Genomic DNA, 14,519 nt, shown 5'->3' with positions numbered 1-14,519 from the left:
TCACCTCCTACTCAATGGTTGTCATTAGACCTCAAGTACCTGGCTTTCATCCACCTACCCCATTGTTGTCTATGCCTTTGGATATGTATATATTGCCTCCTATATATGTTGCCAATATTTGCTGTATTATTTCTACCAACTGCATCTGAGGAAGTGGCCTGAAGCCCACGAAAGCTTATGCCTGCTGAAATTAAATTTGTTAGTCTTTAAAGTGCGACAGAACTCTCGTTACTTTTAACAGTGAGAGTAATTAACCAGTGGAACAGCTTACCAAGGGTCATGGTGGATTCTCCATCATTGACCATTTTACAATCAGGATTGGATGTTTGTCTAAAAGCTATACTCTAGGAATTATTTTGGGTCAGTTCTATGGCCTGTGTTATTCAGAAGGTCATACAAAATGATCACCCTTCTGGCCTTGGAATCTATGAATCCATAATAGGATTTTTAAAACTATTTAAATCAAGTAATTGGACCTCTTACCCACTGCTGCATAATGTACTTTTCATATTTTACCATTTTGTGGGTGTAGTTTTCCACTTTGATTCTGTTCTGCTACAAATTCCAAAATGCATTAGCAGCTGTCAGCTGATATTTAACCTTTGCTCTCCTCCTAGGAGTATGTGGAAACTCTGGTACATGATAATCAAGTACAGTGATGTGCTTTTCCTCTTCACTCCCCACAACTTTACTTCCGACTAGTGTGCCTGTAATTTAGAGATTTCTCTGGTTCATGTTTACTTTTGCTTTGGCTGTGGTATGTGAATTTCAGATTTATTTCTAACTCTTGGGATTTGGGGGTTTATGCTTTACTGAGTTGCTAATGCATATGGCACAATAGTCGAGTGCTATATACAAGCCTTGCAAGAAAAGCTTTATTTTAAGAAAAGGATTTTTTAAATAAATTACCATAATTGGCATTGCATTTAAAATTGATTAGCGTTAGAAATTTGATAGTGGAGGGCTCTTCAATCTAACAGACACAGGTATAGCAAGATCCACTGCCTGAAAACTGAAGCTATTCAAATTCACAATGGAAATAAGGTGCAAATTTTTAACAGCGAGGGTAATTAACCATTGGAACAATTTACCAAGAGTTGTGGTGGGAACATCACTGAAAATTTTAAAATCAAGATCAGATGGATTTTCTAAAAGACAATCTCTAATTCAACCAGAGGTATTGGACTTGAAGCAGGAATTAATTCAGGGCAGCCCTATGGCCTGTTATGCAGGAGGTCAGATTAGATTATTATGATTGTCTCTTCTGGCCTTAAAATCTATGAATATGCATTCTGTACAAAAATACATACATTATGTACAAAGGACATATAATTTGGTTGCAATAACCTGACTAAGCAAAATGTCAGGATAGTAAAGAACATACATACAGCAACAGGCTCCATTACTGCAAGTTATATAAACATAACTTGGGCCAAACAAGCAAACCAAATCAAATAAAATGTTCACCAGTTTAAAAAAAAAGAAGCATTATAAATATGCTCTGTTTTGTAGGTCTATTCTATTAGGCATGAAGAGACTTGCTTCTAAAATGCTTTCCTACGTCAAACAGTCTATTTTGGCTAGGCTGATAAATGATTTCTTCACCTGCATTCAAATGATAAGCATTGCTAGCAATAAATCTTCACACATATCTACTTCAAGGAGGTAACTCCCTTTCAATTACCCTGTCCTGCCGGTGTAAACTGATAAATTTATCACATTACCATAGCATAGGGGAATCTCTGACCTAAAACAGGAAAATATTTTGATTATTGGAATTTAAGTGAAGCCATAAGAAAATCCCTTGGTACCTTTTACAAAATATCTCCCAGAACTTAAAAGTCTGGGAAAAGAAGGTTGCATCTGAACTTCCGTTTATTTAGACATTCAGGTGAGATTATGACATTTTATGCTTGTGATAGTTGAGCTCACATTAGCCTTTACTTAGGATATTTTTACACTGCAGCTTGGAGATGTAATTCCCTGAGCAGCTAGACAAACAAGCACTTTCCATTGACTTCAGCAGACTTTGGATCAGGCCCACAGTGATTGCCTATGATTTCACATTGATTAAATCAGTCAGATTTGCTGGGAATGGTGAATTTTGTGTAAGCCACCCCAAATGACTTTCCTGACTGTGTGATGAAAATTATGACTGGTTCATCTCCAGAAATAGAATGTACTTGATCTACTTTATTCCTCTTACTAAGTAATCAATGTCTTATTGTCTTGAAACATTTTAATGTTGATTCCATAGCCTGCTGTACATCCCCTTTAATACCTAAGAGCGAAGAATGTCAGGGAAGGCATTTGGGGTGGCTTACACAAAATTCACAATTCTCGGCAAGTCTGACTGATTTAATCAATGTGAAATCATAAGCAATCACTCAATGGCCCTAATCCAAAATCTACTGAAGTCAATGGAAAGACACCCACTGCCTTCAATGGACTTTGGATCAGGCCTTATACACAGTGCTTTATGAACAAAAAAATCATGCATACAAACTATTGCCACGATCATATTCTACTGAGTCTCAGTTGGCTTAACACAAGCACTAGATTTGTTCATTCATCAGTAAAATTATAAAGAAAACAGGTTTTCACAAATAAAATGATATTGCTGCATCTGACTATTTACCATGAAGTGAATAAATACATACTTTCCCTTCCTAGAATTACTACCTCCTGTGAAAGTATAGTGTTCACATATTTTCACTTAGGTTAAGTCAATCATTAATAGTAGTCAAGTGCAATGGAAAACTAAAATTTCCTTTTGCTTTTTTTGTAGTTGTTTATTAAGAAAAAAGATCAAACAGCAAAAATACAGTGAAAGTAAACAAATGTATTCAAATTCATCAGCTGATAAAATAGCTGTACCATACAACCCAATCTAATGGCAAAATCATCACAGTAACAAACAAAGTAACAAAATTAATATAAAAACAAACAACCCCTCAAAATGAGACACTGACAGAATGACACAACGTGACAAACTACACAAAAAATGAACAGCATCTACTGGTGTTTGCAATTGTGAATCACAAAGGAATGAGACAGACATGGCCGTATATTAACCACCGACCAAAAGATGTTAATAATAATGTTCCTTTATCATGGGCACACTTCTAGGGGATAAATGAGATTATAGGGTTAATTCTTTAAGACATCTCGGCATCTGATATATCCTACTATGAATGAGCTTTAAATTTAGATCGTCTAGCTCTTCAGAGCCATTGAGCCTGGTAAAATATTGTTTAAAATGCAATTCCAATGAGATTGTGATACTTTGCTTTTCACAAATGTCCAAACTATTCTTAAACCTTATCCTTGTTTTGTTTTTTAATCTCAAATATTATGTTGGCATCGGATGGACTGACTGAAGGAAAATCAGAGAGTAGGGAGATGTTGCATTCAATGCTATGAGCTGAACACATTATCCCTACATTACAATCTGTGGTATTCTTTGATGAGGTTTCTGGAAAACTACAGAAATTCCACAAAGCATTTGTGGTGTGAATTTTTGTAATTTGTGTAAATTCATTAACGCAGTCCATAGTAGTATCAAAAAGAAACACTGTCTCTCAAAAACTTACACTCTGCAGTTTTAAAGACTGTAGGGAAAATAATGAGAGCAGACACTTTCAATGGCAACAGGACAAAGATTTATTCATTGACTTCCAACTGGTGTTAAACCACTCAAGAGACATCCAGCATGTTTATAAGACCACCACACATATGACTATATTTGCATATTTTGTCTAACTCACTACCATGCCCTCTTTTTTTTAAAGGCACTAGCTATAAATAAAAAACAAAAACCAGAGAAAATTAGAGTAATGGCAGGAAACAATTGGTTGCTTGTATGGACTTCTACTTTCATGTTTGCATACATTCGTGCTTTAAATGTACAATTTCAAAAAAAGTATATTCAAAATCATAAAAAGTTACCTTCATTTTTGGCATTACAACAGATAAAATGAAACATGCAGAGAATACAGCTAAACAGAACTCAGTGCATCATTTTGTCAGAATAAAGCAGTTCTTCATCACCTTTTATGTTCTGTGATTACATTCATAGTACAAGGCAAAAAACAAAAAAACAAAAAAAAACCACCCAACGGACAACATCTGGCTTCAGTATCATTTACCTGCTCTTCCATATCTTCTCCAATATCTTTGGATAGTAAAATATACTCTTGGGAACACAGGCTAAATTGTGATGCTATGTTTTTAACAGTCTTGATAGTGCAGCAAGGTAAAACATAGCTGGCTGTATTTACTGCTCTATTTCCAGGCTATCCAGTTTTAAATCAGGTGGTTTAAAGCTAATCACTTCTTCATATGTAATCTCTGGAGGGGACAAAAAAGAAAAATAGATATGAACTATCTGCATCTGAAATACATAGCATTTACATAGCGACTGCATGTGGATCTTTGGCCTAAAAGTAGCTGACAAGCATCATACGGCATTGATTTAAAAAGAAAAATATTCAAGGTAAAACAATTACACAGGTGCTATGAAATGGTTTGTATTTCTAATCTTACTAAGGACTGGATCAAAAGCCTGCTGAAGTCAGTAGGAATCTTTCAATTGGCTTTAATAGGCTGTGGATGAGGCTCTAAGATCTTATTATTTTATGACATATTTGCGTCCAGCATTTGACTGCTAAAACACACTAGCCCTATAAAGGAAATGCAGAGTATGCTGTCAAAGACTTGTCAGAATGGCTTAATGAAGGACTAAATATAATGTAACATGTAACCTGTAGAAAAAGGTTTATTTGAATGTACATTTTGCCATCACATTTCTTTAGCTGCAGAGTGTTCTTCATCCATTTCCTAATCCATTGCATTCAAACACAAATGAAACCCTTGAGCCTCTGCAGTTATGCTTTGTTCTTTGAGGGTTCTGCTGTAATGTATGTAGCTTTAAGGTGTTCTTACAGGATATTCGTTTGCTGCACAGCATGTTAGCTCTCAAGCCTGCTTGCACCAAGACTCGCCCAAAGTAAGCATGTAGTATGCACTGCCATTTGCCCTACTTTCTGCCCAGCCCCTTTTCTCTCCACGAGGACAGCAATCTCCCTTTAGCAAGCAGCAAGTTAGGTCTTTTAACTAAGTGACAGAAAATCACATTTGTGGCTCCTTTCTATTAAATGCACTTTTTTCTCAAACTGAAAAGAGACTTTAAGGCCTGATCCTGTCCACGCTGACGTAAATGACAAACTTCACACTGGTACAGGAACAGGTCTTCAGTCACTGGCCAGAGTTTAAAGCTGATTAACCTGCTCATATGAAGGGGGTTAGTAAAAAGATTCATGTACCGGGCCAATAAACATGTGTATGCACGTGCAGTAAATGTGTATGGCATTCCTTTAAAATAGCCTTTCAATGTAAGGTAGTCATAAGGCCAGATGCTGGCCCAGGCTCTAGCTGCTTTGTACTGCTCAGGTGGGGCAAAGCAGCCCTAATGGCAGCTTACCTGACTACCAGAGGATTCCCCTAGTTTAAGGGAAAAAAGAGCAGCCGTGAGCTACTGAGCCCTGCTCAGATGCAACCCGAGGTCAAGGCCTTAATTTCTCACAAAACTGGTGTCGGAGACTGTATTAGAAGGGGAAATTGTAGGTTGTGTATGCTATGCTTTTGTCATGATAAAGGTTCTTATTCTATTCTCGTGCCATCTGTTTTACTGAGAGTACAGATGTTGTGCCAAAATGAGTGGAAGAGCTGCAGTCTCTAAGGAAAGTTATTGCATAATGCATTCAACGCCAAATGGCCTGCTCTGGGCCTTTGCATTTTGAGATATTTTCTAACTGATTAAACAGCCAGGAATTTCCTGGTTGCAAATCTCAGCAATATGTAATGGAGACTCAGGAAGCGCTCTGGACATAGCCTCAGAGATGCCAAGCACTTGTAACCCCCATTAACTGTAGGTGCTCGGCTCCCCACTCAGGATCAACCACTTAGGGATTTTTAAGTTTGAAGAAAATGGGGAGAAATATGCTATCAATTTATTTTGAAACTGGGCCAATATTCCATTAACAACTCAGAGAAATCCTTAATGTAAATGGGGCTTTCAAGCTCTCCCTATTTCAATGTAGTACTTACTATGCTTGAAAAGCAGTCATAAATAATATTAATTATCATAATAAAACGTGTAGAAATTTCTGCTCGCAGGAAATATTCACAATCACGTTATTCATGGAAAGAGATATTTGTTTCTGTCATGAAATGCAGTCACTGTGGAAACGTACATGAGTCTGGAGTTTGTATGGATTAATGAGAGGACCTGCTCTCTGTAGTTGACACTATGGATTGGTTTCTATTGAAATCCCAGTTTTGATGACCACTCAATTTCATCTAACCTACATTTATCAATCTGAAACTTCTCTTGTGTTGTCCTGTGCCAAGGAAAATTCATTTAGGAAAGTCTGGAGGAAATCAGACAGGGAATTCTTGAAACAGTCCAGAAAATCAGCAAAGTGCACTTTTAGAAATCTTTCTTGGCCTTTTTTCACCCCCCCCCTCCCCCCACATCTCTCAAAAACAATTTGATCTATAAATTCAGAGTTGGTTTATCCTGCTTTCCCTCAAGAAGTGTTAACACTTTAGACTGCTTGAATGAAGATAACAGGATAAACATATGAATTAATGTTACTTTTCCTTTTATTTTTATTCATAATATAAAATAAAAATAGACTTTTACATTTACAGAATTTAATCAAAAGAAGAAAAATCAGCCTTGTTTCCCTTGGTACATTGTTTGAGTGAAAGTCAGTTTTTTAATACATATCTTAGTCCAACAAACTTGAGTCGACTTGAATATGAGTATTGGTTACCTGGCTGAGAGTTAAGTCATTATAAACATAAAGTCCCAATTTTGAAAGTCAGTCATCTGAATCCTGATTTAGGCACCTAAAAGAAAGACTGATCTGATTTGCAGAGCTGCTGAACTGGCACTAGTGTTTATGGATGGTGAGGGTACTCAGCACCTTTGAAAATCAGGCCATGTTCATTCAGGTGAATAAATATAGTTTTAATTTTAAGCACAGAACTTCATAAATTTTGACTGGAATGATCTTATTATTGGGGGGTGGGGGGAAGGAGGGAGGGAGAGAGGAGAGATTGTCTTCCTAGAAGGATTCTTCTATTGTCATCCATTTCATGTGTCCTGCTCTATTAACTACATGAATATAGTAGGACTTTTCTACTATTAAAATGGCTTTCATTTAAAAAGTTATGCATATGCTTAGGCTTACCCACTGGAGAATTTCTCACCTGAGAGTTGAATAAAGGAAGCCAGACACCTAAGCACTTGGTGATTTTCTGTCTTTGCTGTTTATGATTTTTTTTTGTTGTTAACTTTTCTGTGAACACTATTCCCCAGATTTTTTTATATCATGTATCAATGGGAGGGACTATCCTCCCCACTGCCCTGCCCTACACCAGCTCAAATAAACCTCTGTAGATACTGTATGAGTTGATGAATATTAAGGCAGTGTGCACTTTAAAAGATGAATCATTAAATGGCAGTCCTTGTAAAGTTACTAACATGTCATTAGGCAAAGTGCAATTTTTTCCCCAGTCTAGTCACAAATTTTGCTTGAAAAGCTTTATGCTCCTGGGGGAAAGAGCTCTCTGACTGAATGGGGCTGGGAGATGGCAGTGGGGAGACAAGTGTTAATAGGGAATAGGGAGGATTGTGTGAACTTTGGCGAAGTGGCACTCCCAGGGTACTTTTTGTACTTCCTCTCAAAATATCTTAGAACTGCCTGATCCTGAACATACTGACCAAAAACCAGAAGATTCTTCATGCACTCCCAAAACACACCTGAGATCCCTTGTCTAGGCAAGAAGGATAGCAGTGGGTAATATCACCCACAATCAAAATACCATAGCACAGTAATTGGAGCTGCTCACGGAAAAGAGGATTTTCCCAGACAAACTTCTCTTTTGTCAAAAAGCTTTGAAATTCAAAATGTTTCTATCAGCTCTAATAATAATTCATATGTGAAACAAGAATAACCACGCCTAGCTAACCTCACCCAGGTGTTTTTTCACTGACTTCAGTGGAGTTACTCTTGGTTTGCACTGGTTGGTGTAAGTGAAAAGAATATCAGGCTCTTCATTTCATTATTGTTGCAGCTACTGGGATTCTCCCACTGGCAGGAGGAGAAGTGAAGCTCAAGGGGCAGAATTAAGGCTGTTTTAGGTGCCTCAAAAGGAGTATTCTTTTCGGCAGTTAAGTGTTGAGTTTTGTATTTTGTTTTTCAATAACTAAAACATTTTAAATTCCAGACTTCTAACCCACCCCCACCACCCCTGATTTGAAACCATCATATTAAACATTGTTATAAAGGAATGGCTGATTTACAGTCCTAACTCTACCTTACCAATGTGTTTGGTTGGGGAACACAGTAAATACTGTGTTTGCTAATCTCTCCTTTATTACTGCTCTAACTACATGCAATACAGAATGTTCAAAATGCATTAATACAAAGATGTTAAAGTGACGTGGTGCTTCTACATGTTGCAGGATTCGTGTCTCAAAAAACAGCTCCTTCATGGAATTTTTTTCTTTTAAACAGACATGAGATTAGCTGTTTCATTTATTTCTGAGACCCTTGACAACCAACAAGGAATGGTATATTGTTATACCTCCCATATTACCCTTTCAATGTCCCAAAACTAAATGAAGTACACTCTACTATTCTGTGAATGTGCTTAAATAGAACGTAGCTTTTTCCTTGCAAACCAATAAATAAAAAAAATTCAGATTAAAATATATTTTTAATAACAGACTAAAAAAGCTACAATGCACGTCCTTCACCTAGTTATTTGAATTTTCCTATGAAGTTCCTCTCAAATGGAATAGAAATGTCTCTCACATATTAGATTTCTTAATCCAGTACTTTGGGTATAATTCTTCCATTGGTTGGGACAGGGGTTATTTCTATAAAAGCTAGAGAAGAGACATGCAAAAAATCATACAGACTGATGGGAAACCAGATTCACAAACTGAGCTGAGCAGCTGTGTGAAAATGTAGCTGGTAAATCAGGATTTCAATGGGCAACCTTCTATTCTTATCAAGCAAAACATGTTTTAACAAAAGCACATGCCCACTGCACTTGTCTAACTTTTCACTTCTTAAAAAATGACAACAATCAGTCGAGGAACTATTTGGCTAAACAACGGCCAAACTCTCTCCTTGTCTATGCCACAGGTTATGTGGGTATAAATTATTTCACTTAGGGATGTGAATAATCCACACCCCATGTGTGACGTCAATTATACTGACCTAGGTGCCAGTGTAGACAGGGGAGGAGTTATTAAGCCAAGGAGAGAGCTCTCTCCTGTCAGCTTAGGGCATCTCCACCACAAGCCCAACAGTGCTGCAGCTGCACCACTGTGTCTGTTGTAGTGTAGATGTAGCCTATAAATTAAAACTGAATTTTTACTGAAGATCTAGGTAACATTACTTTTTCAGTGACGTAAGCTGTGACTCTCCGATTCAGTTCCTATCTGACTACGTATACATTCAAAGAGTCCCTTCAAATTAAAAATACCAATAGCTCTTGTATATGCAGTGAAGTAGAACAACCAGCCCCTCAACACAGCAGTAACATTGCCAAGAGCAGTCTTCTAGTCTCTAGAGAAATTCTAACAAAAGAAAGACAAAAATACTACATCAAAGCTTCAAAATACGTCAATTTCTGGTAATACAGACAAACCTCAGCTGTGATAAAATTAGAGGACCTGCAACTTCTTCAGCTTTGTGAGGAATTTTCTAGTAAATGTCTGCAAGCGATCATGCACAAATGGCTCTATTCCTTTATTTGGAATATTATTCTTCCATAAGAAAAAAGGATAATATTTTGCCATGTTTTAATGTTCTTCTAGCTAATGCAGCAAAAAGATTATTTCAGTAGAGCCATTCTTTAGACTTACAAAGGAGTTAAGGACATATCTTTCTAAACAACCCCAAACCCTTGACTGTTTCCCCTTTCAAGAATTTCAACTAGGTTAGCCTCACTAAGGAATGCTTTTACCTGACCCTATAAAAGAAATGCTACCCAAACAAACCTCTCAAATAATTCTTATATAAGACTGCCTGTGCACTTCATTATTCAGCACATGGAATAAGAACACACATTTGCCAGAATGCAGCTTCTGAAATATTAATTGTGATTTTCCTCAGAGAAATCATTTGATCACCTAGAAGTTTCTGCTTCTATTCACACAGTTAAAAGTCAAAAATAATTAAACTGAAATAATCAGACTATAGAATTAGACTTAGTATTTATCTTATTGGCAGAGGTATTTTCAAGGGCCATTTTCTAATGCTAGGTGAAGTATGTAGAGAAGAGTGCTATATGTCTCGGAGTGAAATTCATCCCCATGCAGAGGGCCAACAGCAGCCTATGCTCTGCTTCAACCCCATGCAAGCCCTGTTTTGAAGGCTTATGTAGCCCAAAGGACTCGGGCTCTTTGAATGAAGGTTAATTTCACCATTATGCATAAGAAGGTTTTTGATGTAATGGAATATGATGCTGCTGCATAAAACATTCTTGCTTTTTTATAGAGAAGTTATCCTTACTTCCCAGTTTCAGCTCAGGAAGCATTAAGCCAAGTTTGCCCCTGCAACCATTTTAAAAGAGGCTTGCATCATGAAGAGGAATTAGTTTTGTGAAAAGGAAATTGTTAAACCTTCCTGTCAAGGGCTCGGCCATCTGAGAAAATAGCAGACAAACAAATTAAGCACCTGTACTAACAGCAGCAAATGCAGCATGGACTCATGTTATCCAAGATACATGCAAGGTGACATGTGCTTTCAGGCTTTGCTGCAGACAGATTTTGTGGCGAGAGTATCTGATGGCAATCAGCTCTCATCATCTATCCAGAGGTAGCAGGATTATGGGAGAGACCTCCTCAGGCAAACAGACAGTTGCTCCTCCTTGACTGGACGCTGTGGCCCATTTCCTGCCCTGCATTAGCATAGCTTTGTACCACGACTATAACGCAGCTGCTGTAGGATTTCACCAGTGTAGAGGGTTCCTTGGGTGGCACAGATATAGGCAGCCATTTTACAGGGACATGATTGTGGGGGGAAAGAGGAGGTGAGGATCCCTTAAGCACCAGTCATCTCTAGCTGCTGGAAAAGATCCTTGAAGCTATGGGTAAGAGTGTAATTTGGAGTAGTCACCTGTCTGCTCTCATTTAAAAACAGGGACCAGCTTCAGACCCGGGGGAATGTAAAGATCATTTACAGTTATCTTTGCAACAACCCCTTCTGTGCTGAGCATTCCCCAGCCATAGCTCAGATCTGGTCTAGAGATTCCTCACAAAGAACAATTTTCTCACTCTTTGGCCTCCCACTCAGAGAACCTGCCACTTTATGGCACTTGCATCAACACAACAAAACTCCCCAGAAGAGCATACAATGAACCAGGCTCCCCATAGCTCTACTACAGGCACAAATAAGCTGTATAAACCAGCTCTGGCAAATGCATTTTGTGATGTGGGAATTGCACAAAGAGGCAGGGCAGGATTCTCTGCTCTGCTATGGCCACTTAGTGCCACAGAAGCACGCAAAGTAGCTTTAAATTGTCTGGGGACAGTAGAGAATTCTTGCCCTCCCCCTTCCGCTAGTGTAAAGCTGGCAGAGGCAGCTTCATTGCCTCCTGTGCTAGCCGTCCCCACCTCTGGCATAAGGGGAAAGCGGTGGTGTGATGATGGTGTGACAGACTGGTGCTTCACTACACAGATTATCCACTGGAATCAAGTCCCTTATGCCAGTAGTACAGGTTAGTTAGAGTGGGCCCTTGCGCTGGTCAATCCTGAATTAAGGGCTGCATCCAGCTACCTGAAGCCACTAGTGTGGACCAAGTAGAGAATCAAGCCCTCAAAGTCTGGATGCCCATCAAAAACAAAGCAGCACAATCCTCTGCCCACAGACTTTCCACCTGTGTACCGCTATGATAATGTGAGGAACGTACCATTTATGAATTCTGGTGGATGTTATGAAATGGCTGTATTTCTGTATGCCTGTGTATGTGGAATACACTGTTTGCTGACAGGTCTCTGGCAGACCAGGGTAAATGGCTGGTCATTAGACCTAAAATGGTCACCTATTCTGGTGGAATTACTTTGGGAAAATGGGTTGGCTGAAGGTTGAAGAAGTAGTTTGCTGAAGGAAGTGGGAGTGAAAAACCTCCATCAGCAGACCAGAGAAACCAAGGTATTGATGCTGGCTTTTAAAAGCCACAGAGGTTGGGCGGGTCAGGGAGACTCAGGAAGGCTTTGGGCAAGAGAGAGTGACACATTTTCGTTGCAGGGGTGTCCTATTTAACAGCGGGACCAGCCAAAGTCAGAGAAAGCTAGCTGAGACAGAGGGAGAGAAGAGTCAAGTTTCTGAAGACAATCCATGAGCTACAGGAGAAGGATCCTGGACACTTCAAAGAACTCTACAGAGTGATAAGGAAACAGGCAGAGAAAATGCATATAGGTATGTTTCTTAGATCTGTGTATTCCTCATGGTAAGTAAAGAGTAACTGTGTCCCAAATCCTGTGCAAAAGTTGGCTTTCATTGTCATGTGTCCCTGAAGCGTTATACTGTAAAGCCACAGCACCCATGAGGTGGAATCCTGGGAAAGGATGTGCTTAAGCTACGGAGAGAGTCTGAGGGATCATCATTGGTCCTGGGGCTACACAGTCACATGGTGGGGTCCCAGCTCTTAGGAGGCGGTGCTAGACAGAGAGTGTGCCTAGAGAACCTAGCCAGAGGCAGTGATTATTCCTGCACCCTCTCCGACATACACATGGATAGGAGATTCAAGAAAGAATCAAGATGTCTTGTGTACTTCTCTTTATCTTGCCACGTTTTTCATTTCCTCCATCTCAAATGGAATATGTAAAAAATATTTCAAGAATATTGTGAGAGTTTCTTGTTTACATGTGTGTATTGAAAGGCAGAATCACAACAGACCTTTTTAATGGCAATAGCAGCTGGTCATGCGTGCATGGAGTCAAATTTCTGGAAGCCAACTATACAATTGGAACAAATAGTTTGGGCAAGCATTGGGGTTCAAATTCACCCTGTAGAAAAGGTGAACAAAAAGCACACCCAGCACTTCAATCCCACAAAATCCTTTTTGGAATTTAAGTAGTGCAAAGACCACAGGCTGGCTCTCTACACAGAGTGAACTTCACCCTGGGTGGACATTTACAGGCCGAATTTGCTTTAGCTTTTACTGTGAACGCATGCATAAGAAACAGTTAACAGGCCATTTGTGGACATGTTTGCTATGACTGCAGAAGAAGGATCAGAACCAAAACCTCCCATGTAAACTGGCGTAGTGCTATTATCCCAGCTGAGGATCTGGCCCACAAGAGTATACAGGAGAATGAAAGTATGGGATCCTTACAAGATCACTGGCATCTGCCTTCTGGTGGGACCATATGTGTTGAGCAAAATTCATTGATCAGATGATGGAAAGAGAGACTAGGACCAGAGGGGACAATACTCACAGATTTGCCTTGTTATTCTGAAGTTTCTGAGTTCAAGTCGTATTGCAATTTCTTGGGCAAGAAACAGAGAAAAACTGTTCTTTAAGCACATTCATTTTTGGCTGCACATTTGAACCGCTCCATACAATTCTCCCTTACCTTTCCATTCATCTATGGTTCGTTCTTTATTCTCTATTGACTCATCATATAGCCCGGCCTCAGGCTCATCATCAGGATCATGATACTGAACAAAGTAAGCATGTGCGAGTGCTTCTGAGGCAGTTATCCTTTTATCACTGTCTAATATAAGCATCTTCTCAAGAAGGTCTACAGCTAGGGCAAAAAAAAGAAACTCAAATTAAACGTAAAACATGTCACCTGGCTAAAGAGAAAGTCTAGAAGTAAAGGTATTATATAGTGAAGGTTTACAGACCACCTCAGAATCATCCCTTTCCTAGTTCTCGATATTTAATGCAAGATAAAGGAAAATTAATGGGAGAAAAATGATGCCAGAAACATAATGCGTCTGTACACACAGAGTATATCACCCTTCCTCCCAAGATCATGTAACAAGCATTTCTTTGCGCAATACAGCCCATGGCCTAAGAACATACATATTCAGGGTAAAATGTTCAGCCCTTAAATGGGCCTCTGTTTTGGTTGGTGCACGGCACAAGTTATAATGGGTGCAATTTAGGTTATTTTAGACATCTGAATCCTGATTTAGACTTCCTCCAAGGGGCCTGATCCTGCAAACACCTATGCACGTGCTTAATGTTAAGTACATCAGCATTAAGCATATGCATGTGTGTCTGCAGTATCAGGGCCTAAACTGTGAGTACAAGATTGCACTTGCAATTATTTGCGCCCATTAAAAAAAAAAAAAAAAAAAAAAGGTTCAAATGACGATTGTAAAATAGTCTTCAAGGGGACAGTCACATAATACCTACAAAATGTATTCACTTTACATTTGTACAAAACTATGCAATATTATACATGAGATAATTGGAGG

General features: G+C 38.9%; 1 protein-coding gene across 6 annotated transcripts in view; it reads right to left on the bottom strand.

The window, feature by feature from the left end:
• Positions 1-3,639: 3,639 nt before the first annotated feature.
• The window catches only part of MAPK11 (mitogen-activated protein kinase 11), a 50,161-nt gene continuing 39,281 nt past the window's right edge, over positions 3,640-14,519 (bottom strand). For all 6 annotated transcript variants that reach the window (XM_067564328.1, XM_067564332.1, XM_067564331.1 and 3 more), the window contains 2 exons: positions 13,667-13,840; positions 3,640-4,350 (listed from right to left, as the gene is read on the bottom strand). In XM_067564328.1, coding sequence (XP_067420429.1) covers positions 4,277-4,350; positions 13,667-13,840 — 248 coding nt within the window. In that variant the 3' untranslated portion in view covers positions 3,640-4,276. The remainder of the gene's footprint in view (positions 4,351-13,666; positions 13,841-14,519) is intronic.

This window comes from Emydura macquarii, unplaced genomic scaffold, assembly GCF_026122565.2.
Source record: "Emydura macquarii macquarii isolate MOO-44397 ecotype Brisbane River unplaced genomic scaffold, CSIRO-AGI_Emac_v2 contig_2636, whole genome shotgun sequence".
Classification (NCBI taxonomy): domain Eukaryota; kingdom Metazoa; phylum Chordata; order Testudines; family Chelidae; genus Emydura; species Emydura macquarii.
This window is presented reverse-complemented; position numbering and strand designations above follow the sequence as displayed.